The sequence below is a fragment of the Rhynchophorus ferrugineus genome, unplaced genomic scaffold (assembly GCF_030347505.1).
Source record: "Rhynchophorus ferrugineus isolate W39M unplaced genomic scaffold, kcgeb_rfMv2 rfM3, whole genome shotgun sequence".
Lineage (NCBI taxonomy): Eukaryota > Metazoa > Arthropoda > Insecta > Coleoptera > Curculionidae > Rhynchophorus > Rhynchophorus ferrugineus.
The window spans coordinates 3,773,965-3,798,497 of NW_027472582.1; the positions used below are offsets into that span (position 1 = coordinate 3,773,965).

A 24,533-nucleotide genomic window follows, 5' to 3' on the forward strand; every position below is an offset into this window, starting at 1 on the left:
TACATCATATCGTTAATTAATATGTAACGTCAAATTACGTTGGTACGTTTTCATACTGTAACTTTGGCCTATGATAGAATTACAAGACAGCTGATATTCGATTTGACGTGAACGTCATTTCCTTTATGTATCAAATGTGTTCTCCGTAGAAAATTGCCACTTTCTAAATTTTGTCAGTGTTGTGTTACTTAATTGTTAGTATAAACTATTAGAAAAATCTTCCTGTACTCTCTCCGCACAATAAAAGGAGAGGTAAGACATTTTTATCTTAACGTTTTGATAGATGTTTGTATTCAAACTAGTTCACATCTTGTAAATTATTGTATCAAAGGTTTTGGCAACTTAATCGCATTCGTTCTAAAGTTGTTATTCGTTACTTATCTCTATCGTTATGTTTACACAAATTTAGTGCTTTTAAAATTTTGACCTTTGCAGTTGGGATAAACTTTTAAATAATCGTATCGACTAAATACGAGTATTTTTTGAGAGTTTTGAGATACTATAAAAAGCGCTTTGCGATTTTATTTAGTTCAGTGAAATCAGTGATGCTTGTCGGTTCGATTAATGTAACAGGCATTTAAATTTAGGTATAATAAAAATCCATTAATTTGGTTAGTGTTGTTTTTTTTTGGGTTCTCTGATTGTTATTGTCTTGAAGCTGTTGGAAGATCAGAGTCTTAATACTGTTGTTGACTTTGTGATTTCAGACGTGCAGTGAAGTGTATCAATTCAATAATATATCTAACTCCTGAAAATGTCCCAATCACACTATAGTGATGCTGAGGATTCTTTTACTGAAACCGATAGTGGTCTTAGGAAAAGGAAAATATGGGATCCAGATACGGAATCCATAACTTCAGAAATAAAGGATTTACTGGAAGATGATGTCAACTCGCTGGTAAGTTTTAATTTTCGTTAGTAATGTTTTGGTTAGTAATGTAGTTTATTTGGTTCTCGTTCTTTTTGCTTGGAAACAGGTTTTTGTTTTCAACGGCAGCTAATCTTTTATTACGTGTTGCTTCTAAAAAACATTGCTTTTATTTTGAACGCATTTTTTTTAAGTTGAGATGTATAATTAGTGTTTATGAATGACGAATAGTTTATACATAATATATTTTTTTAATAGGTGTCTATGATATATTTAAGAATTACCAATTCAATTATGTTGTTAAAATATAAGATATAATTTGTAAATATATGTTAATGTTACTTTTATTGGCTGATAATATGTTCAGGACAATAGTACTTGGATATATCCTTGTTCATATATCCTATTTGTATAACCAAATGATCTGTATTATTAATCATAGATGGTCTTAATAGCTTCATCATATTTTTATATGGCCGTATTTGAAATCATAGCCAATAAAATTCATTGAGACAACTTGGGTTTCTCTAATGAATATTGATTAGTTATTTATAACCCAATTCTTCCAAACGCGTAACAATCAACAAGGAAATGTTAGTGTATAATTAACGGTTGTATTGTTTTGGCAGACTTAATGTCATTGAGGCACCTGCAGTCTAAAACTTTTTGGCGTTGTTAAATTCAATTAAATTGTTTTTTTTTGTATGAGGATTCTAGTAGTTATATGTTACGTATTTTTTCAAGTATATTTGTGTAACTTTACGTCACTGCTTGTACTATTATCGATAATAGAAACACATCTAGTTAACCATGGTTGTTTTATTAAGTATATTTTCTGTCTTCTGTACAAGTCTGTACCTTTTTATGAAATTGGGGTGAAAAAATGGAACTGTGAGGGATGGATACTATTTCTACTGAAAAATTCATTTGAAATTTCAATTTCTGATATTTTTTCTTCAAATTTTTAATTTTCTTTTCGGAAATCCAATTATTTTTGGAGATATAGATATTTTAATGATGCGGCATCAAAACCGATCTAATCTTGGTGAAGCCTACAATTACGTTGGCCGACAAGAAAAATGCCTGACTCAAAAATAGCCTATTGTATATTTTCATCTCTTACATTCAATAACCACCATAAAAAGAAAGCAAGGAATTCATAAGGAAATTTACACACTCTGTAGTTTACAAGAATATGCTCTGTAACTGCAGTTAAATTGGAAGAGCAAAAGTATTCTAGGCATGATGATAACGTACAGCTGCGGTAATAGTCTTATACACAACTTAAGAGTCTAGTCCTGGAGAATCCTGACATGCACACAAAGATTTGACTTTGCAACGTTGCCAGCTGTTGAAAATTATACATATATTTGAACAATATAATATAAATAGAATTTTCTTGAATTTACAAGTTATCTAAAATATAAAACATGTGATATTAAGGACCTTTTATCTTTAATTTTAAAATAATTTTGAAAAGGAAAAATAGAATATAAAACAATATGTAATTATTCATTAATGTATAAGCACTACAATAACAAATTAAAGTTATAGTTCTTGTACACCTGACCTGTTGACCCCTGTGGATCGCTACTGCTACTGCATTAAATTTGGGGATATGGCACCCGCTGATCGGGCAGCCGTTATTGGGCACGAGGACCCGGTGATTCTATTGATTCGCGAACTTGAGTTAACACACGACTGGTGACTGTCGTATGGGGGCAAAAGTTATGACTGCAGCGACGGGTAAGGTCGTTTCAGGATGGAAAAGGGGGAAGGTTAGCGGTGACGCAGTGCTAAGCTCCTAGCATGTCGACCAGCTCGCGAACAAGTGCGTTTTCAGAAAAAACTTGAACTGAGTTGTGCTCAAGTTGTGGAATGATTGAGATATGAAGTGCTTGATTTCTGGACTGCTAGTTTTCTTATGAATTTGAGTATTTCTGACAAATCATGGAGCGTTTAAGATTCTCCTGAGGAGCTTATTTTGGAAAGCTTGAAGCCGTTTCATCTGGTTGGGTATAACAAACTTGAAGTAGACATTAGATCCGTAGAGGAGTACGGGCCGATTTAACATCTTGTAAAATAAGCGTTTGATGGAGATGGGAAGTCTGCTAGAAGGGTAGATCAGAGAGGATAGCAGGTTTGCTATCCCCGAACCTTTCTGGATTACTCTCTGGATTTGGGAATGTCAACAGAACCGTCGGTCGAAGTGGAGACCTAGGTACGTGACGTTATCCAGCCATGGCATTATTGCGTCGTAAGTTGCGAGATGCGCATTGCTTAACGCTTTTTATGGAAAATGATGGCCTGGGTTTTTGAGGGGGTTGATTTGCCTCCAGAATTTGAACCACTTGACCGCATGATCGAGCTGCTTCTGTAAACGTTCATGAATTGCAACTTCGAACCTGGCGGCCGTGAAGAAAGCAGTGTCGTCAGCCTAAAGCGCGATGTCAATGTGCTCTTTTCTCAGCAGTTCTGAAATAAAGAGGTTAAATAGGGTTGGGGCCAGCGGGGAACCTTGAGCTACGCTAGCATCGATTTGTTTTCGACTGGAAAATGTTTTCCTGATCTTATCTGTTCGATAGATAGGACTTGATGGGAGCGCTTAGGTCTTCTGGAAGGCCTAACCGCACGCATTTTGCGATCAAGCCGTCGTACCAGACCTTGTCGAAGGCTTTGATTAGGACCACAAGGACTGCTCCAAGCTTTTTACGTTGGCCAAGAGCGTGATGTGTGCGGCCAGACGGGTGTAATCATAGTTTTATCTGATTTTAATGATTACACCCACATTTAGAAGTAATATTTTTACCAAAATGGGAACCCACAAGATCTCCACAATGGGAGATATACTTACATAAAGGATATCTAGTCATCTTTATCTGTACTTTTTTTTCGTTGGATTCTACCTTTTGATTGTTGTTGATTGTTTCAAAATTAAGCAGAAACTACCGAAGTTTACCGAATATCGGTTAGGATTCTCCATAAATGGTCACTACTATACAGAACATTCTTATTATTGACCAGATTTAGTCTCGTGTGACATTTGGTTATTTTTTTGAAGTTAAAGGATATTTGCGGGTGGAAATGTTTCAGTATGTGTATATGAAATGTATATATATATATATATATATATATATATATATATATTAGTAGCGCTTGATATCGTTGTCAAGTTTTATTTTGATAATATTTTTTGAAGGACCTCAATAAATTCTGATATTTCGGTATTTTCGATATTTAAATTGGCAATTATGCCTCAAATTTTTGGTTATGGGTTGGTTGGAGGATTTCAGTGATATAATAAAATACATTTGTTCCTTAATAAATGCTATTTTTAATCAGAATGAAAATGTTTCTCATGTTTATGTTTATTTTTTTTTATATTTAGTAAATTAATGATATTTTGCTATACAACCACCGTAACTACTCATGAAAACTTCATCATTATATCAATATTTCTATTCTTAGAATCCGTAGCTTGACCCTCATATTTGAAATTTTAGTGTGAATTGCTCGGTTACTTTTTTCTACATGATTTTTTTTGTCTGCTAAAAAACTACAGGTTGAAGGATTTTAATCAATGTTTCGCTCTCGTACCACGATAAAAAGTTAAAAACACTTGACATATACAAAGGTTAGGACTTATTTGTGCGATAAGTCGGCCATGGAATCTAGTTGTAATTGTTTTTTTTTCCAGCGTAGAAAAAAATATTTTTCATAACGCTAACGTCAGAGCCATGTTTCTCGATATATTTAACGATTATGGAAATGAGTGAAACTATATTTTCAAATATATCGTGCTCTTTTACGGGCGTAACCGTTAAATTATTAATACATACCTGAACCATTAATTATCACTAATGGTTTTTTACGGAATAAACAAAGGAACGAATCAATTATAGGTAAAATATCGAAGCCAACTGGATCGTTTACCTAAGCTATATTATTTCAGCTTCGGGATACTGATGATGGCAGTTGTATCTGTTGAAACTTGTTCTGACGGATAGAAATCACTCAATATAAGATAATAAAACCGCATCCCTAAATATTATTCGCTTTACATAACAATAATGTATGCGTCATTCAAAATATAATGTATAATTTAAAAGCTTGCTGGTTATCTGTTTCTAACAGAAACAATTCATGAATAACTTGCGGTTAGTTGCAGATAGATAAGTAAATAATCGTCGAAATAGGTGATATTGTATTTTAAGTAGCGCTAAACCCTTCGGCAGTAACTTTTGGTCAAACCATATTCAACCCGGCGCTCTATTTTTATATAGTTTTTTCACAATTTATTTTTCCATTAAAGAGCAAGAACAAGTTTTAACTTCGATACTCTGGACCATTATTTTCAAATCTGCGCACAATCAGTAGTGGCTGAAGCTCAGATCTGGATTTTTTACACGGTGCAGTGTCTTGTTGAAAGAGCATTTTTTGTTTTGCATTTGAAGGCACTTTTTCTTTAGTCGATACAGTAACTCGTAATATTCATCACAGTTTTGGCTTTCTCAACGTAGTCCTTGAACTAAATTCCACTCGCTTATTCCATCAACTGACGATAATTCTAATTATGGCTTGTAGTAGTGAATCCATGTCTCATCCTTATATTGACAAGAAAACATTGAATCGTCGATGCGTTGTTTTTGAACATAATTTTCTCAATCACAAAGGTCTTATTCAAAGTATTGTCGGTCATTATCTTCCTCCATTTTTCAGGTAGTATAGGGATTTCGTGTTCAAATAATTCTTCATCTTTTGAGGCGATCTGTCAATGTATCCAGTTTTTGGTTCCTTCGTATACATTCATTAGCTGTACTTTAAACTAAAACAAAAAGCTGAGCTTCTCACAAATTGTGTTTTGTTGGTATCAAGGTTAACAGCGTTAGACCACAAAGAAATCTGACTTCTTATTACAATCTGGTGTATTTTCAATCGATATTTCAAGATGTCTTTTGAGGTCTGGCTGGTTAATTTTCATTGTTGATAGTAAATATGACTAGACACTCGAATATCTTGGAATGATTTTATGTATATATTTTATTGGAAATCTTAGTTGTGGCCTTTTCTTCAGAAATGAATCGATTGTTTATCAGAAAGTTAGACGGAAGAAGAAGAATGAATGAAGCACGTTTTTCTCGGGTCGCCTGGTAAACAGTTTGTTCATTGTTTCCAGTTTATTTTTCATCGCATCTAACCATTCGATCAATAAATGTAAGACGCACTGTTGTTTTCTTTGGTTAATAGATACGGTAACCATTTACTAGGTAACCAGTTTAAACAAGAACAAATAAATAAAACAAAATACATATATAAATCTCCATCAACCTTAATACCGACTGTGGTGATCCTTGGAATAGTGTACTATTTTTGTTAAACCTAAAATATCAGTTTTTAATTTTTTTAATTAAAATCTTGCATCTATTTTGCGACACTCTTTATTATGAGCTGTTGTACTTGCTATTCAAAAATATTGGTATTAAAAAAAATTAATGATATTTTTTACACATTTAAAAATATATCCATATTTTTAATAAACTTGTAATACGTTTTTGGTATTAAATTAAAAAAAAAATTGAAAATATCACTACTTTTTAAAATGTTTAAAAAATATTGATATGAATGTTGATACTTTGTTTTAAAGGTTTATTAAAAATATCACTACTTTTTAAAATGTTTAAAAATATCGATATTTTTAATAAACTTGTAATACTTTTCTGGGTTTTAAAGGTTTATCGATATATTTAAACAGATGTATCGATATTTTTCTCTAATCTATAGTAATTGGATAAGCTTCATTAAGAAAAATCGTAATACTGGTCGAAATATTTCTTGGAAGCTTAGTGTTTCTTAATTCGCCATCTGTATCTTTAATTTAACGTTAATTCTGTGCAGGTAGAGGAGGATTGCATTGGATGTCCTCTACCGTCAACACCAGAAGACGAAAATGTTCTCGATTCGGAAATGAGTGATGTTTTGAAAGCCGCCGTCCTAGGTACAGGTACAGTAGTGTCGGCTATTTTTTTACCTTACAGCTAATTAGTGCTCACTACCTGATGCTAATAGTGCTCTTTTGTTATGTTTTGTTTTTTAAAATCGAATGTGTTTATTACTTTCGTTGTTTCCTGTTGGCGATTTCGTTTGATTTTAAACGTAATAGTAGTAGATGTACCCAAAATTGACACTTTAAATATAATTATTATAGTCTATCCATCAATCGTCAACAATCATCAACATTTTAAATAATTTTGTGGACATTTGACAACAGTGTCGATCAGTATCAACACAAATCGAGTTTGACAGACTGATTTGATTACATGTTCCGATGCATCAGACAGCATTCTGCTTCTTTTTAACAAGGAGTACAAGTAACAAGGTATTTTACATTTTTACAAACTGCATTTGGGAGTATATTCAACGTCGTCTATGACGCACATTCGTTGTTTTATTGGAAGGACTATATATAGTCTATCCAAAGTAGCAGTAAACTCACGTCATCAAGATATATAGTGTATTGCCCATTGCAGCTTGTAAATTCGTATTAATACCAGACAATATTTTCCTTCTCATTTTACTCCAGTTAGAAAGAGATACAATACTGTCTGATACGTTTGAACATGTAACCGAATCAGCCTGCAAAAGTCGTTCGGTTGTCAAATGTCTGCAAAATTTTGTAACCTACAAACTATTGTGGGAGTTTAATTAACTGCAGTTTAAGTCCTTCGATAATATATGCATTAGATGTAATATAACGTTAAAATAAATTATATTTTATAACACTTTTATATATATCAAACCTAAAATAAACTAAAATACGTTAAATGTCAAAGTTAAATCAATTTAGTTGACGTGAGTTCACCACTACTATGGATAGACTATAGCCCATTCAACGAAACAGTCCACGTCATCTAAATCTATGGTGTCAAATGTTGCCACATCAACTTCGAGCTTTAGCTCATCTTGGCTTTGACATGTAACAACATTCTAATCTAAATAATATAATGAAACAAAATGTGTTATCAGATATAATTCATTGTAACAATATAGTTTATCTAATACATATATTATCTCGTTTCGGTTCGAAATAACAGATTAGAAACGCAATATGTTTCTAACTAGGACTATTTAATGGCTTCGACATTTTCAATCAGAGTTATAATCGAGCAAAGTGTTAAATCAACGTTTGCCAGTTTATAACATGTAATTATTGTATTTAATGTTTTGAAGAATTTTGCAGACGTTTGACAACCATGCGAATTTTGTAGACCGATTCGAATAGATCCTCTATTGTATCAGACAGCATTGTATCTCCTTTTAACTAAAATGAAATGAAAAGGAAAATACTGCCTGATTTTCAAACAAATTTACAAATGAATGATGACGTGTGCTTACTGATATTTTGAATAGACATTACTAAAGATTTTTCTTGAAATTTGTTATCATTATTTATTTGATTATTTGGTTTCTGAGAAGTTGCCTAGTTTTATCAGTACAATTTAATTTTTACTATTGATCAGACAGTAAACAAATGTTGCGTTTGATGATGCGTTGTTCTGTTGTTTCGAAGGTCAACTTTTTTTCCTGTTTACGGAGTTAATTTTCGTATTGTGCCATTAGGATTAACTATTTTGAGTAATTAAGCTAGGACTCGCCTGTAAACAAAATATGCTCCATTCAATAAATCAGTTAACCACGTCATACAAAATGTATGACATAACTTCGCAATGTTGCCACATCAACCTTAAGTTTTAGTTCATTATGGGTTTAACATATAACAAGATTCTAATCTAAACAAAATAATGAAACAAAAATGATGTTTAATGATTCACAAGGTGTAATCTACATGGACTACCTGGATAAGGGCGAAAAGGCCACAGGGCTGTACTATGTCCAATTATGCTGTTTTGAAGAATTTTACAGATATTTGACACTTGGGCTGTTTTTATAGGATAATTCACATTATATCCCTTTTTAACTAGAGAAATGAGAAGGAAAATATTGCCTGATTTTCAAACGAATTTACAAATTGCTATAGGCAATACATTAGACATCGTGACGACGTGAGTTCATAATAATTTGGAATAGACTATATATATTTTACATTTTTAAAAATATATTCAAATTTGAATTGGAAATACTTCTATTGTTCAATTCTATTGTTCAAAGGAACTAAAATAGTTTTGGTTCGAGGTACATCTACATCAAGGTTTAGCTACTTTAATCGCTTCTAATTTTTAATACGCCAAGTATTCACCTATATATTTTGTCTTAGGTGATGAACTGGATATTACTACACTGGCCCAAAATGCCGCTTCCCAAGCAGAGCACGTGGTACGGAAGATGATAGCAGTTGGATGGAGCGTATGCCATTTTCACAATTTACCCGATTGGTTACAGGTAAATAAATGTTGCGGAAGTTGACAGTTACTGTTATCGAATATCAGTAATGTTTAATCACTCATAAAATTTCAAAAATGCTTCATTGAATCGCAACTTTGACGTGTTGAATGAGATGATGAATGATTTTCAAGACATTTTACATTTTAAATATTTTTTTTTCTGGTTTTATTCTGCCTTTATATCAGGCCTATAAATTAATTTTATAGAGTTTACAACAGTAAAAAATGTCTGGATTTGTATCAAGTAGATAGTATTTGCGGGAGTTTATTATAATTCTACTTTTATACTTCATTCTGGAGAAAAAACTCGGCCGAAAGTCATCGAATGTTGTGTGAAGCCTATGGCATCGAAGCTTTATCGATTTCGACATGCGAGTACTGGTTTCAACGTTTTAGAAGTGGTGATTTTACATCGAAAAGACGAGGACTTGAAGGCTTTACTAGGTGAAACCATCAGTGTTGATTTTTATGCGAACCTGCGACTATAGGTGGTAGGTGGACCGTCCAGTCGCCTTTAGCACTGCGCCAACAACTTAAAACTAATTTGTGAGAAATTTTGTATGAACATGGATAATTAATGTTGTATTCATGTTTTTCTCTGAGCTCTACAGGTCATTGGATCAACAACAATCAGGAAATAAAGTCATAATTAAAATTCCAATATTTGTGATCTGTTCTCATATTTTTTCCATTTATGATTCTATTTTTCCATTCACGATGTGATATAATTTTAGAAGCTCCTACAATATTAATGTTCAGTTTTTTGTTTAGTTCAAACTTCATTAATTTATTGATTTATTGCATGTCCAGCGCGTGACGTTGTTTTTGCAACAGTAATAACGATGTTTTATAAACAGTTCGTTATGTTGAATTTTAATTTAACGTCATTGATTTTGTTTTACATCGGCAACAGTAGTAGATTTACGTCTGATGTTTATAATTTTACGTTTAACAATGCTGCTGTCGTGCTGGGTTTCTTGATTTTGTTTATCACCATATACAAAGCTTGTTTAAACATTTTACAGGTTGATTGCAATGTTTATGTTGGCGAAATTAGAGCTGGTAAAACATCTGCATTGGTCTACGGATATAGAGATTGAAAATAGTAACAAAAATGTCGTCTGAAATAAAATAATAGAAAGAATTCATAAACAACATTTGAAGGCCAAAGGAGGTCTTGAACTTTATCCATATGATAAGAGTTGTTAACTAGATACAGATTTGTATCTGGTCACTAGAATATTTCAATTTTATATTAGAAATAATATTATATCCAAATAGAATAGAATTTTAAAAAACACTCAACTACTTAAGATAAGGCATAACTCTCTGTATCTGAAATGGTATTAATGTCGATTGTATAATATATCTATAATATTCAAGTCATTGCTTTTTAATATTCCACCTCATATGAATTCGTGCAAGGGATATGCAGGAGGCCGATCAAGTTGAGTCTGCGAAACGTTCTGGTTGGAGCCTTTGTTGTTTTCTTGATCTTCCTGACTGGTTGCAGGTATTGGAGAACCCCGTGATGTTGTGCTTTTTGGCTAGGTGACTCGATTTCACGTTTATCATTTCATGGCCAATTCGATTCGGTGGAATATTTTGTGATGAGTGTTTTTGTTTTCAGGATAATGATTTTCTTCAAAAAGGACACAGGCCGCCACTACCCAGTTTTAGAGCATGCTTTAAGAGTATCTTTAGGATTCACACTGAAACAGCAAACATATGGACACATTTGCTTGGCTGTGTGGCATTTATAGGTATGTAAGAATTATTTCAAGAGATATTTGTTCTTTAATAAATTAATTTTAAAGAAATATGATTTCTACAGGTTTGCCGAACAAACGCGCGACAGGAGATATAATGTTATAGTCGGTTCAACAAAACAGTGAACTGATGTCATCTAAATTTATAACATCGAAACGTCTCAATATTGCCGATCAATTTTGAGTTTTAGTTCATTTTGGTTTTGATAACAAAATTCTAATCGAAATAGAATAACGAAACAAAAATAATGTTATCAAATATAATTTATTTCAACATTAGAGTGCCACAATTATACAGCCACAATAGTTTGTGGGTTAGATTTGTTTTATTATACTTACAGTGAACGCTTTTCGACATTACCTATGAGGTAGAGTTTTAGGCGCATCTTTTTTATATGGTGGTATACCTTGTATTCCTAATATATCTAATTACTGTATATCCAAGCAATGTATTTTACTTTCCTTGGAGAGCATATTTCCTTTGTTTTACGTTAGTTCTTGTTTACTTCATTATAGCGTTTCCTTGTCAGCTCAGTTTGATATCACTGTAGTCTCTTATGTTACTACCTATATATATATATATATATATATATATATATATATATATATATATATATATATATATAATAATAATAGGACAATTGAAAAGTCTCCAGCCTACCATAGTAACACACATTTTTTTGGCAAAATTAGTTTTTTTCATTCAACATAATTTCCTTGAAGGGTGATACACTGATTATAGCGACCCTCCAACTTTTCAATACCATTTTTGTAGTACGATTTGTCCTTTGTTTCAAAATTGGCTTCAGTTTCGGCGATCACCTCTTCATTCGACAAAAAATTTTTCCCAGCGAGCATGCATTTGGGATTTTAGAACAGGAAATATTCACTGGGGGCCATGAATCTGGAAAATACAGTGGATGAGAAAGCAATTCGAAGCCGAATTAATGGATTTTTGCCATCGTTTTCACTTACTTGTAACACGGTTGTAACTGGGTGAAGCAGTATTTTCTTTTTCCTCAAATGCTGCCGTTTTTCGACGATTTCGTCCTTCAAACGGTCCAACAACGCTATGTAATAGTCGCTGTTGATGGTCCTTCCCTTTTCAAGGTAGTCAATGAAAGTTATTCCATGCGCATCCCAAAATACAGACGCCATAACCTTGCCAGTCGACTATTACGTTTTCCCACGTTTTGGAGAGGGTTCATCGTGTGCAGTCCACTCGTATGACTGTCGATTGGACTTCGGAGTGATGGAGCCATATTTCATTCATTGTCACATATCTACGCAAAACTCGGGTTTACTACTCTTGATCATCTTCAAACACTTCTTGGAATCATCAACTCGTTGTTTTTGGTCAAAACTGAGCTCGCCCGGCACCTACTTTGCACAGAGTTTTTTCATACCCAAATATTCGTGAATGATATGATACACGTTCAGTTGATATCTTTAGAGTGTTTGCTATTTCATTCAATTTAAATTTACGGTCATTCAAAATAATTTTGTGGATTTTTTAAAATGTTTTCGTCTGTAACAACCTCTTTTGGGCGTCCAATGCGTTCACCGTCTTCGGTGTTAATTTCAGCACATCTAAATTTAGCATACCAATCATTGATGGTTGATTTTACAGGGGCAGTGTCCGGAAACTCGGCATCAAGCGAAGTTTTTACTTCAATTGTATTTTTTCCTTCAAAAAGCAATATTTTATCAACACGCGAAATTCATTTTTATCCATTTTTTTCACAATAACAAAAGTTGCTTCACTCAAAATGCTATAATTCACAAACTAATGATCCGACAGCTGTCAAATTTATACGCATCTTTTGAGGGGTTAGGGCTAATTTAGGGGCTTAGGATTTAATTTTAATAGCGCCTTCTATGTGTCAAGCCGGGACTTTTCAATTGAATTCTTATGTTATACAATGGAAGATCTTGTATACAATGTCCTAATCCCATATTAATTATCTACTTTCAGTTATTCTGTAATGTTTGTTGAGATATATATTTTTTTATCAGGTATTGCTATTTATTTTCTGATGCGTCCGCACCTGGATATCGAACTGGAGGAGAAGATCGTGTTCGGAGCCTTCTTCGCCGGCGCTATTATCTGCCTAGGGTTCTCATTTATGTTCCACACTGTAAGCTGCCATTCGAGGTTCGTTGGGAAGCTCTTCTCAAAGTTGGACTATTGCGGCATAGCCCTGCTTATTATGGGAAGCTTTGTTCCATGGCTATATTACGGATTTTATTGCCATTTTAAACCAAAGGTAAAACATACAGCTCCCTGTTATTTGTACCCTCACTCAATTGTGTTTTTCCTTGTTCCAGGTGATATATTTATCAGTTGTTTGTGCTTTGGGCATTACCAGCATAATGGTGTCGCTTTGGGACAAGTTTTCCGAGTCCGGTTGGAGACCGTTCAGAGCTGCCGTCTTCATGACCTTCGGACTGAGCGGCATCGTTCCGGCTATTCATTTTGGTGTTGTTGAGGGTTGGTTCACCAAAGTTAGTCAACAATCCTTGGGCTGGTTGATATTGATGGGGGTAAGTAATAATTATATGATAAGGTTTTCTTATTAGCCGCAAGTGTACTATAACTATTTTATCTGAATAACTAAATATTGAATTTATTTACACCTTCCGGGTTTAATTCAGTTATATATTTTTCGAAGCAACTTTGTTTATATCGTTTAATCTTTTGATATTTTGTCTGATTACTAATTCTATTAAATATTGTTTTGTCTAAAGCATTTCTGGTTCTGTGATTTGTCGTTTAGTATGAAGAACATATTTTTTTATAGTTGGAAATATATTTTACTGAATTTTAATTCCGAAGTATTCCTAAGACTTGTAATAATGTTTACGTCTAGATAGTTCAATAACTTACAAGAGTAGTTTAACTTTATTGTTTTATTAGTTTGAATGTAATGCATGATCAAAATTCCAATTACTTTTATAATAAAACCAGTTTCCTCGTCTATTTCTGGCAAAACATGATTTACACATGAAATACTAGTTGTCTTGGTTGGTGTATTAATATGATGGTCATCCAAACCTCATTCCTTATAATGCTTCAAATGTCGGTTGAGACAGTTATATTCAAATTAAATATGTATTTGTGTTCATATCTGCGGAATCCAACTCTCAGCCATCCAAGCTTTCCAAAAAGTCTGCCAAAATATCACTCACATTAATGATATGATTAATGATTTTTTGGCTGGTAGATATATTTTAGTAAGTAACATTTAAAACTTAAAAAGATTACTTGTGTTTTGGTAACTAATTTTAAATAAATATTAAAATATCGTGGTTACTTTAGATTTTTTTTTAAAATAGCAGTTTTTGGACCGATAATATCAATATTTATGTTCTATGTGCATAGCAACTTCGGATTTAAATTCGATGGCTCATTGAATTTTTGTGTAATGAATTAATGAAAATGAAATGAACTGTATAGAAGTGGTATCATTTTCAGTAAAACTAAAGGATAAATAAGACTTATCCAACAACCTGTTGCATATGCCTATTAATAGATGTGAATTATTTTCAGCTTCTTTATATTGTTGGTGCGGTGTTATACGCTCTGAGGGTGCCGGAACGTTGGTTCCCCGGGAAATTCGATATCTGGTTCCATTCCCATCAAATATTCCACGTCTTTGTGCTGGGCGGGGCTCTCGTCCACTATCACGGGATCTCAGAGATGGCGATGCACCGAGTGACTATAGGACAATGCGAAATAACCGATAAACTAATATATTGATTTGTACCAAACGATTAGAGTTAAAAATTAAATTTCCTTTCGAACAGGGAACCAAAGAACATAACCGATTCTTAACACTTTGTATAGATCTGATTTAAAATTAACCTGGTGATTATAACGTTAAAGCTTATATATTTCTATACATAGGGAGTTATTTTTACTATACTATTGTTTGTAATTATGCAAAAAATAAAATCGTTTTTTTTTACGTGTATATTTTCGAATCGCTTATGTTGGAGCATTGTTAGCATACTTGGAGCACTATCAAGGTTGGCCTAGTTTAATTTGCACTCAGCTTTTTACTCTATAAAGAAAAATAAAAAACATTCTAAAAGGTGTATGTTCTTTTTGTAAACGATTAAATCGTCATCACTCAGATGTTTCATGAAAAAGTGTACAGTTTGTTATGTTTGTTTTACTTATTTTTATTTATTTGTTTCGGGAGTCAGTCGGAGGCGAGAACGTCATCAATTGTTTCGAATTTTCCTGTGTTTTACCGTCGCCAACCCTGACACTTTTTGATGGAACCACAATATAACTATGTGGTATAAAAATTAAAAAAAAAATCCATAATAAAAAAAAATGATATATTTTGCTATTCATTATGTGAGACTTTGAACTTTTATAACTATACAGGGTGTAACAGGATTGTACCGTTAGGATTTTATCTTCAACATCCTGTATAATATTTATTCTAAGATAATAAAAGAAGACATGAATATGCAGGATATGAGTAGTGATATACAAAGCAACTTAAGGTAAATGAATAAAGATAGATATATAAGTGTTGAATCATTTCTTTGTTGTTGAATGCTTTACATTAGTACCTGGATATTTATGTATGTGTGTGCTCGGTATGTAATTTGGAGAAGCAACGTTGCCCGGCTTAAATAGAATCCTATCTGCACGTTTCTGATCAGCGTTCCTTCTTCATAATATAACTGAGCCGATACTTTTTGTTTTGGTTCTCTTCGGTTTCGAAACAAAAAATACTTAAGGTTCTCCTCTCTTTTGTTAGCCTATTTTAGGATGATTTCTTACAGTCCTCGTTGTTTCCCAATTATAACAATGCAATTTTTTTAGAGTTTTATTTTAGGGTAAGGTTTTTCGGGATATGCCGGTGTACAGTACAACTGACGCCACCGGACTCTGCTGTATTTATCCGATACTTGTTTGAAATATCTTGCAGGAACCTGTCATGTTATTAATAAAATTCCTATCAGGATATTTTGTGTTTTATTTATGTTTTGAAATCACTTTGTTCGTATTTTATGCCCTATTCATAATTAACTAAAAATTGTGATTTTATTATGTCATTTTACCAATTGTTTTTATGGCAAAGCAGATTTCTATTTTTGTATTTTAATCAACCGACAACAAAATTCACATAGCCTATATATTTTGACTATCATATTTTTTTTAGGATAACTGTGACTTCTTGTAATTATTTGTGTTTGAGTGGTTCAATTTTTTCTGTGGTTCGATTTTTGATGCAATATAAATGGGAATTTAAACAATGGCCTGCATTATATTGACTTTATGGGTGATTGATTGCTGCTCGACATTAGAGATGATTTTTTTAACCAAATTTAAACACCTTTTTTGAAATACCTTGGAGGAACTTGTCATGTTATTAATAAAATTCTTATCAGGATATTCGTGTTTTATTTTTGTTTTGAAATTACTTTACACGTAGTTTATGTCCTTTCCATATATGTCCTTGCATGTGCGCACTATAATTTACTGATGAATCAGCATATTGGCCATGATCTATAGTATAGACTTTGGCGGTAAGAAAAATATCGTTATAAAAAAGAGTAGAGTTGATTCATGCCTTGATCAAATATCTGATGATTCACCTTTTTTTTTTTATTACTCTTCGTGAGTCCACAATCTGCCCTATTGGCAATAAGTATTTCTTCTGTTTATATTATATATACATGGCATGTAGAAAATCACTTCATTAAGCAATCTTCTGTATAAAATATTATCTTAATTAGTCTTATTCTAATGCTTATTCTAAACTCTACATATGTCCAGTAATCAGATCAGGTGGTGTTAAACGTTTTAGCACTTCACTATCACGTCGCATATTTAGCTGATTAGCGAGTACATTGGGACGCACTGACACTCTTTCGAAGTACTTCACACAAACACGTTGGATTACACTCGTTATAGGTTCTAGAGGAATATCGCGTTGTATCACTTTATTTGAAATATAGTACGGAGCATCCACAATGGCACGCAACACCTTATTTTGGAACCGTTGTATGATGGATATATTAGATTTGCTAGCGGTACCCCATAGTTGAATTCCATATGTCCAAATGGGCTTGAGTATAGACTCATACAGCAATACCTTGTTATCTAATGATAACTTGGATTTGCGCCCAATGAGCCAATACATTTGATATAATTTTAGTCCTAGTTGTTTCCGTTTAGAGAGTATGTGCTTCTTCCAGGTTAGGCGTCGATCTAAATGCATACCAAGATATTTAACATGCTCTGCTTGGGGGAGTTGACGATGATTGATATTTACTGGTGGACATGTTCTTCTACGCAGGGTAAACGTTACATGCGTGGATTTTGATTCATTGGCTTTAATGCGCCATGTCTTCAACCATAATTGTATTTGCTCCAGGTGGGTTTGTAGGTTTATTGATGCTGTGACTGGATCTTCATGGGATGCTAAGATTGCTATATCGTCTGCATATGTTGCCACAGTAGTTATTTTTGTGGTGGGCAGATCAGCCGTATACAGAAGATACAGTACTGGACCCAGTACACTACCTTGCGGAACTCCTGAATATATGGGATTTAATTCGGTATGTTCATCGCCTTGATTTACAATAAAATGTCTGTCAGTGAGATACGATTTTAGTAGCTGATAGTCCGGATGATGGAGAAGTTTTTTTAGTTTAACCGGCAAGCCCGTATGCCATACTTTGTCAAAAGCCTGAGATATGTCTAGGAAAGCAGCCGAACAATATCTTTTGGCATTTAGGTCAGCGTTTATTTGGTTTACAAGTCTATGCACTTGTTCTATAGTCCCATGCTTATTGCGACAGCCAAACTGATGTTCTGGAATAATTTTTCTTTTTTCTATTATATAGTTTAGTTTTTTTATGTATAATTTCTCGAAAACTCGAGATTATTGGTAATAAACTTATAGGTCGGTAGGTCACATCTTCTGGTATTTTTCCTGGTTTAAGTATCATTAATATTTTAGCTACTTTCCAGCTACTAGGGAAGTAATTAATTCGTAGCATAGCATTAAATATATATGTTAATAGTTTTATAGTTTTTTCTGATAGTTCTTTTAAAATTTTGCCAGTAATTAAGTCATAACCAGGAGCTTTTTTAATATTAATCTCTCTCATTATTGTATGTTTAACTTTTTTGACCGTTAATTTCTCGTGCGGTAAATCGATTTGAAATGGCGAATCTAGAAAGCTAGTAATTTTATTTTCGTCATCTTTATGTAGCTGAGACTGGAAAGGATGATTCACCTGCAATAATATCAGTTTTTTCAAAAATTATAAAAGATAAGTCTCTTTCATTCAATTTAAATATCAAGATAGATATAGAAGAAGCATCAATATATAAGTAATAAAAAATATTCAAAGCGCAGAAGAAATTTTATCAGTATAAAATCCGTATGTCTTCTGGGATGGTACGGTCTCTAAGTTGGTCACTGGCCAGTCGATAGGCTATTATGCAAAACTACAAAATGTCACCTCTAGATGGCCTGTAATCTCCAAGGTTTTTTAGAAAATGCCCATCCAGAAGCTTAATACAATAGCAGATGAAATAAATATTATTTCAGAGCAACAATTTGAGTTTCAAACAAGTACACAGGCTGGAAAATCAAATAAAGACTTTAAATATAAACCACAATGGTGCCTTAGCATCAGTAACTCTGCCAAAATCGCTACGTTCTCTGTAATTGAGTGTTTACTCAACGCTTGACGAAATTCCTTGTTTTTTTTTAAATAATTGTTTATATCAAGGTACATATTTTATTTAATATCGTATTTGTAAAAGCATATAAATTATCATATTTATTTTAATTAATTAATGACTAGTGCATGAGTTTGTTACTTAAAATTAGTTACAATATTCTCTCTAATATATATCATGGAAGAAGGTGTCTCTAACTTGACCGAATAAATAATATTTGATTCATAGCACCCTATGATCTAATGACCTAATAAGCTTACATTCATCTGTTATTCATAAAAACATTTGTTGTATTCCTTGTGATAGTACAAGATATGTTGCCAGCAATAGCATGGCGTTTTGCTCTATCGCGCTGCTGTGATTCTTGGGTTTCGTGAGTCCTAATTGATTGGGCTCGTCGACTTCGTTCGTGAGCTGGTTACCGGCGGCTGGGTACCATGTCTCTGTCGTCGGTAAGGCTGACGGATTCCATAGCGGTGACGGGGGAGTGTGGTAGCTTGTGGTGGTGATTCTGCGCTCAATGTCAGGTCTCCGAGTTGTGAGTACTGTAAAAATGAACGATTTTTGTAATTTGTTTAGGGGTAAATAATCTGTACTCAACTTTCTGGTTTGTTAAGCCCTTCAAATACGTCCCACGCAGCTACGGTCGCGAATTTCTCCCGAAACACGTTCGTTTGAGTGCTGGATATGTCAGAGAACATGGGGTGGGTGTTGGACAATGTGGCCGATGAGCTGGATTCTGTAGACCAGGTGTTGGATCTGCCGTAGGAGGCTGGTCTCGTTCTAGTACCGAGGTGTTGAGTTGGTTGTGAAGAAGAACCTGTGAAGAAAACGTCATATACAATGGTGAGATGAAAAACGACAAATTAACTAAGAACTACTCGGAGGCAGGCAAAGAAAACCACTGGATTTTTTGAAAATAATAATTTAGTTGATTATATTTTAAATAATTATACAGTTAATGTACGTAGTTATTTATGGTGTTATGAGACTTCTCTGGTTAAGCAATGAGGGAGTATTTAGTTCATATTCCAAGAAAGGGTATTGCCACGATATATTCGATTGTTACCTAAAATATAGATAGTTTATAGCGCAAATATTAATATTATATCAAGTATTACATAGAAAAATAATCTATCTACAATTAGCTAATCTAATGTCGTCTAAAGTTACGATTTACATAAAAACAATTTACTCCTGAATATTTGATTGTAAATCTTTTTTTTCTCTCGCGAATATTGAAACGATTTGAAATTAATAAAAAATCTCGTTTTTATTTATTTTTTCCTATTTTATTGTTTTATGGCAAAACAGATTTCTATTTTTTGATTTTAGTTAACTGACATCAGGCTATTTCTGTTTTATTTATATTTTGAAGTCATTTTATTTGTATTTTATGTCTTTTCCATAATTAATTAAAAGTTGTGGTATTGTTATGTCTTTATTCCAATTGTTTTTATGGCAAAACAGATTTCTATTTTCTGATTTTAATTAAATGACATCAAAATTTATATAACCTGCATATTTTAATTATCATGTAAGCTTTTTTTGCAATTAGGGTAACTTCTTGTGAGTATTTGGGTTCGAGTGGCGAATTTTTGATATAATTTAAATGCGTTGAGTTTAAGGGAGTCGATTTATTCTGGCTCGTCATTAAAGATGACTTTTTAAAACAAAATTTAAAAACTTTATAGCTTATATATATTTACGTATTGCTTTCAAAATCCATCAAAAACCTACATTTGCTGTGTACTTTCCTGCTTTGTTAACATTATAGCAAAAATAATTAATTAATAAGTTAAGTTAGTAAAGCTCATGTATTAAGTACTTAAAAGTAGATATAACAATATATTTTTTTAAACGGTAATATCATTTGTGTTAGATTATCTACCTGATACAACGGTATTTTCCCAATCACCTCTTGTCGATGGACTTGACGGTATCCAGGGGCTTGAAGTTGATATGGACACCTTTGGTATTCGAGATGACAAGGTTTCTTTGAAGGTATTTTCCTGTTGAACGGTGCTCCATGGGTACACTTCGCTCGACGAAATCGTGCTGATAACAGATGATGGATCGGCACGGTCTGAATACAGTATGGACGAATCTTGGGGTATAGAGCAATCACCTGAATTTGGTCTGAAACGTCACGAAATAAATATATACGGTAGATTTTCTCATGCATATACTTGCATGTAGTTTTGACATTGATCTTGTAAAAATTTCAAGGCCTTCTCGATAATCTGAGTGGCGAATTTTGACGCTGGTCCATCAGGCATGCCTCTGTCGCACATTCTTCTAGTCTCGCGTTGGACACATTGCTTGAATCTGTCATGAGAACTGGAAAATATCGTATTTATCGCTAATGTGGCGTTCTCCGGAATTATTCGGTGTTATTACCAACAAAGGGTGGACTTCGAAATGACGTCTCCTTGTTCCACTTGATCAACCAGTAAATTGTAATGAGGGCCGCAGTGAATCCTCTTGATTATCGTGTTCTTTATACAAGGAGCGTGCTGGAGGTACTCTAGAATAAAATAAAGTAAAGTAAAAAGTTTGATCTCAGAGATTTGACTGTATAGGACATTTTGGAGAAATGTTTCCAATACCTAATAGGTCAATTGAAAAGCCTACCATAGTAAAACACATTTTTTTGGCAAAATTAGTTTTTTTATTCAACATAATTCCCTTTAAGGATGATACACTGATTATAGCGACCTTCCAACTTTTCGATACCATTTTTGTAGTATGATTGGTCATTTGCTTCAAAATAGGCCTCAGTTTCGGCGGTCATTAGACGAAAATTTCTCCCCAGCGATCATTCTTTTGAAGAACAGGAAATAGTAGCTGGGGGCCAGATCTGGAGAATACGGTGGATGAGGAAGCAATTCGAAGCCCAATTCATGGGTTTTTGTCATCGTTTTCAGTGACTTGTGACACGGTGCATTGTCTTGGTGAAGCAGCACTTTCTTTTTCTTCAAATGCGGCCGTTTTCGGAGATTTCGTCCTCCAAACGGTCCAATAACGCTATGTAATAGTCGCTGTTGATGATCCTTCCTTTTTCAAGGTAGTCAATGAAAATTATTATGTGCATCTCAAAATACAGACGCCATAACCTTGCCAATCGACTGTCGCGTTTTCCCATGCTTTAGAGCGGGTGCAGTCCACTCTGATGACTGTCGATTGGACTTCGGAGTGAAATGATGGAGCCATGTTTCGTTCATTGTCACATATAGAGCAAAAACTCGGGTTTATTACGCATGATCATCTTAAAACACTGCTCCGAACCATCAACTCGTCGTTGTTTTTGGTCAAAAGTGAGCTCGCGCGGCACCAACTTTGCCCAGAGCTTTCTCATACCCAAATATTCGTGAATGATACATGTTTACGTTCAGTTCATATCTTTAGAGTGTCTACTATTTCATTCAATTTCAATTTACGGTCATTCAAAATCATTTTGTGGATTTTTAAAATGTTTTCGTCGGTAACAACTTCTTTTGGGCGTCCACTGCGTTCACCGTCTTCGCTGTTTATTTCACCACGTCTAAATTTAGCATACCAATCCTTGACGGTTGATTTTTGTGGGGCAGTGTCCGGAAACTTGGAATCAAGCCAAATTTTTGCTTCAACTGTATTTTTTCCCTTCAAAAAGCAATGTTCTCTCAACACGCAAAATTCCTTTTTATCCACTTTTTCACAATAACAAAAGTTGCTTCACTCAAAATGCTATAATTCACTAACTAATGATCCGGCAGCTGTCAAATTTATACACACAGCTTTTGAGGGATAGGGCTAACTAAAAAAACATAAGAATTTAGTTATAGTAGCGCCATCTACGTGTCAGGCCGGGGACTTTTCAATTGAAATGTTAGATGTCACTATTTTGAACTTTTTTCTTGCTCTAATCACTATGCTAAGAGCTCCTTGTTCATTGTTTTCCTTTCAAAAGTTCAACTCAATATATATTTCAATAACTACATTTCAAGACCTTTAAACAGTGTTTAATTTTAAAAATATGCTTGTTAAAGTACGCTATTAAAGTGGCATCAATTTTGTTAAGGAGTTAATTTATTTACAGTTTAGATTTTTGTTTCGGATCTCAGAAGTCATGGATTGTGTAGGCTGTTTTAACACATATTTTTTAAAAATATATATTTTTTATAATACTGACCTCTTCGTTATAAAATACGTAAAGGTTTTCAGGATAAAATCGTACAATTATTATGGTAAGAATATGAACGATAAGTGTATGGCATATTTTTGGATTCAAGAAGTTTTTAGAATTATATCAGGGAATGATGAGGAATTTGTTTTCAATATAGTAAAACAAAAAGCCACAACTGCAGTAGATCCTATTAAATTAAGAACAAAAATGTATATATAGTCTATTCAAAGATTATTTGTATATGCGTCATCGAAATTAGTGACGTCAAAACGTCGCAATGTTGCCGCATCAACTCTGAGTTTTAGTTCAGTTTGGCTTTGACATACAACAAAATTCTAATTTAAATAAAATAAATGAACAAAAATGTCAAAAATAAAATATAATTTATTTTAACATAATAATACATCTAAAATCTACAGTTAATTATACAGCCACAATAGTTTATAGGTTAGAGTTATAACCTACTATTGTTTTCAAGAAGTTTGCATATGTTTGACAACTGGACGACTTTGACAGGCTCGTTCATTTATGTGTTCAAACTAATCAGAGAGCATTGTGTCTCTTTTTAACTGGAATAAAATGATAAGGAAAATATTGTCTGATTCAAAAACGAATTTACAAATAGCGGCAGGCAATACATTAAACATCTGGATGACGCATATACAAATAAACTTTGAATAGACTGTATAATATATATACTATTTACACCAGAGATCTCTACTGAATTTTCTGTCTGTTACCCTATGAGTTTGATTTCGAATAAATCACATTGACATTACCTTTTTGATAACTTGGTTGCATACACATCTGGTGCACACTCTCTATCGGACTCTCCACCGCTCTATTGAACTGCCTCCGTTGTTGGTCCGTAAAACAGCTCTCTGTATATGTCTTTAAACAGTCAACGAATCGGTTCCACGTCCGACAAACCAGATCTATGTCGTCCAGATTGTCGGGAAATACTAGGTGTGCTTCCTGAGTAATTTTTTTTCGTAATATAGTAGGATAGAGAATATTATTTCTTGATCGTGGCTTACTTTGACTAGAGGATCCGCAATCCGTGTACATCTGTCGTATTGGCTCTTCGAACAATCTCGTCTTTGCGTCTTAACAGCCGATGGTATGATTAAAAAGGTTACCAAAATATTCCACCACATCTTTCTGAAAAAAATGTTTGAAAAAAGGTAGTAGCTTTATATTTCATTTGTTTTTTTTATATTTACAGTGCTTTCTATGGGCAAGTAGAGGAACAAACTATATAAAAATAAAATAAGGTACTCTTATTTCATTTTAATGTCTGTGTAGGACATACAAGGTTTGATTATTCCAAGGCTGTTAATAAATTCAATTTATGCAACCTGATTGCTCTTGGTGCTTTAGTCTTTAATTCTGTCAACGTCATTATTATGTCAACTGTCAAATTATAGCCTAATTTTGTATTATACGTTTTTTCATTTATTTTGTTTTCAATTACCGAATATTATTTAGATGTTCAGTTTGGTTTATTATAGTGTTGGGAACTATCGACTGAAATCGATTATGGACTGTTTAGTAATTGACCACTTTTTACTATCGACTGTTTCAGTCGCTATCTTTGGTTTGACTGATTTCA

At 33.4% G+C, this 24,533-nt stretch overlaps 2 protein-coding genes across 7 annotated transcripts in view; one reads left to right on the top strand and one right to left on the bottom strand.

Moving 5' to 3' along the window:
* The first annotated feature begins 80 nt into the window (after positions 1-80).
* Positions 81-16,021, top strand: AdipoR (Adiponectin receptor). Of its 5 annotated transcripts, none has more exons than XM_076397892.1 (8): positions 81-252; positions 708-898; positions 6,764-6,869; positions 9,141-9,265; positions 10,898-11,030; positions 13,053-13,303; positions 13,365-13,580; positions 14,587-16,021. In XM_076397892.1, exons 2-8 carry the CDS (start codon positions 755-757, stop codon positions 14,794-14,796), a joined length of 1,185 nt encoding a protein of 394 aa, XP_076254007.1. In that variant the 5' UTR covers positions 81-252; positions 708-754; the 3' UTR covers positions 14,797-16,021. The 5 variants fall into 5 exon arrangements, with proteins under 5 accessions (XP_076254007.1, XP_076254010.1, XP_076254008.1 ...); XM_076397895.1 differs by having other exon boundaries at positions 84-252; positions 6,764-6,863; XM_076397893.1 differs by lacking the exon at positions 81-252 and adding an exon at positions 351-611.
* A 2,856-nt stretch (positions 16,022-18,877) lies between these two features.
* LOC143192501 (uncharacterized) overlaps positions 18,878-24,533 on the bottom strand; it is a 38,857-nt gene continuing 33,201 nt past the window's right edge. For both annotated transcript variants that reach the window (XM_076397890.1, XM_076397889.1), the window contains exons 2-8: positions 23,959-24,082; positions 23,701-23,896; positions 21,157-21,283; positions 20,950-21,096; positions 20,648-20,895; positions 19,358-19,576; positions 18,878-19,301 (exon numbers count right to left, since the gene is read on the bottom strand). In XM_076397890.1, the coding sequence (XP_076254005.1) occupies positions 19,030-19,301; positions 19,358-19,576; positions 20,648-20,895; positions 20,950-21,096; positions 21,157-21,283; positions 23,701-23,896; positions 23,959-24,078 (1,329 nt within the window). In that variant the 5' untranslated portion in view covers positions 24,079-24,082 and the 3' untranslated portion in view covers positions 18,878-19,029. The remainder of the gene's footprint in view (positions 19,302-19,357; positions 19,577-20,647; positions 20,896-20,949; positions 21,097-21,156; positions 21,284-23,700; positions 23,897-23,958; positions 24,083-24,533) is intronic.

Coding starts and splice junctions, on each gene's coding strand:
- AdipoR (XM_076397892.1), top strand. CDS start 755: ATGTCCCAATCACACTATAGTGATGCTGAGGATTCTTTTACTGAAACC. Junction 11,031..13,052: donor TGGCTGTGTGGCATTTATAG/GTATGTAAGAAT, acceptor TTTTTTTATCAG/GTATTGCTATTTATTTTCTG. Junction 13,581..14,586: donor GCTGGTTGATATTGATGGGG/GTAAGTAATAAT, acceptor AATTATTTTCAG/CTTCTTTATATTGTTGGTGC.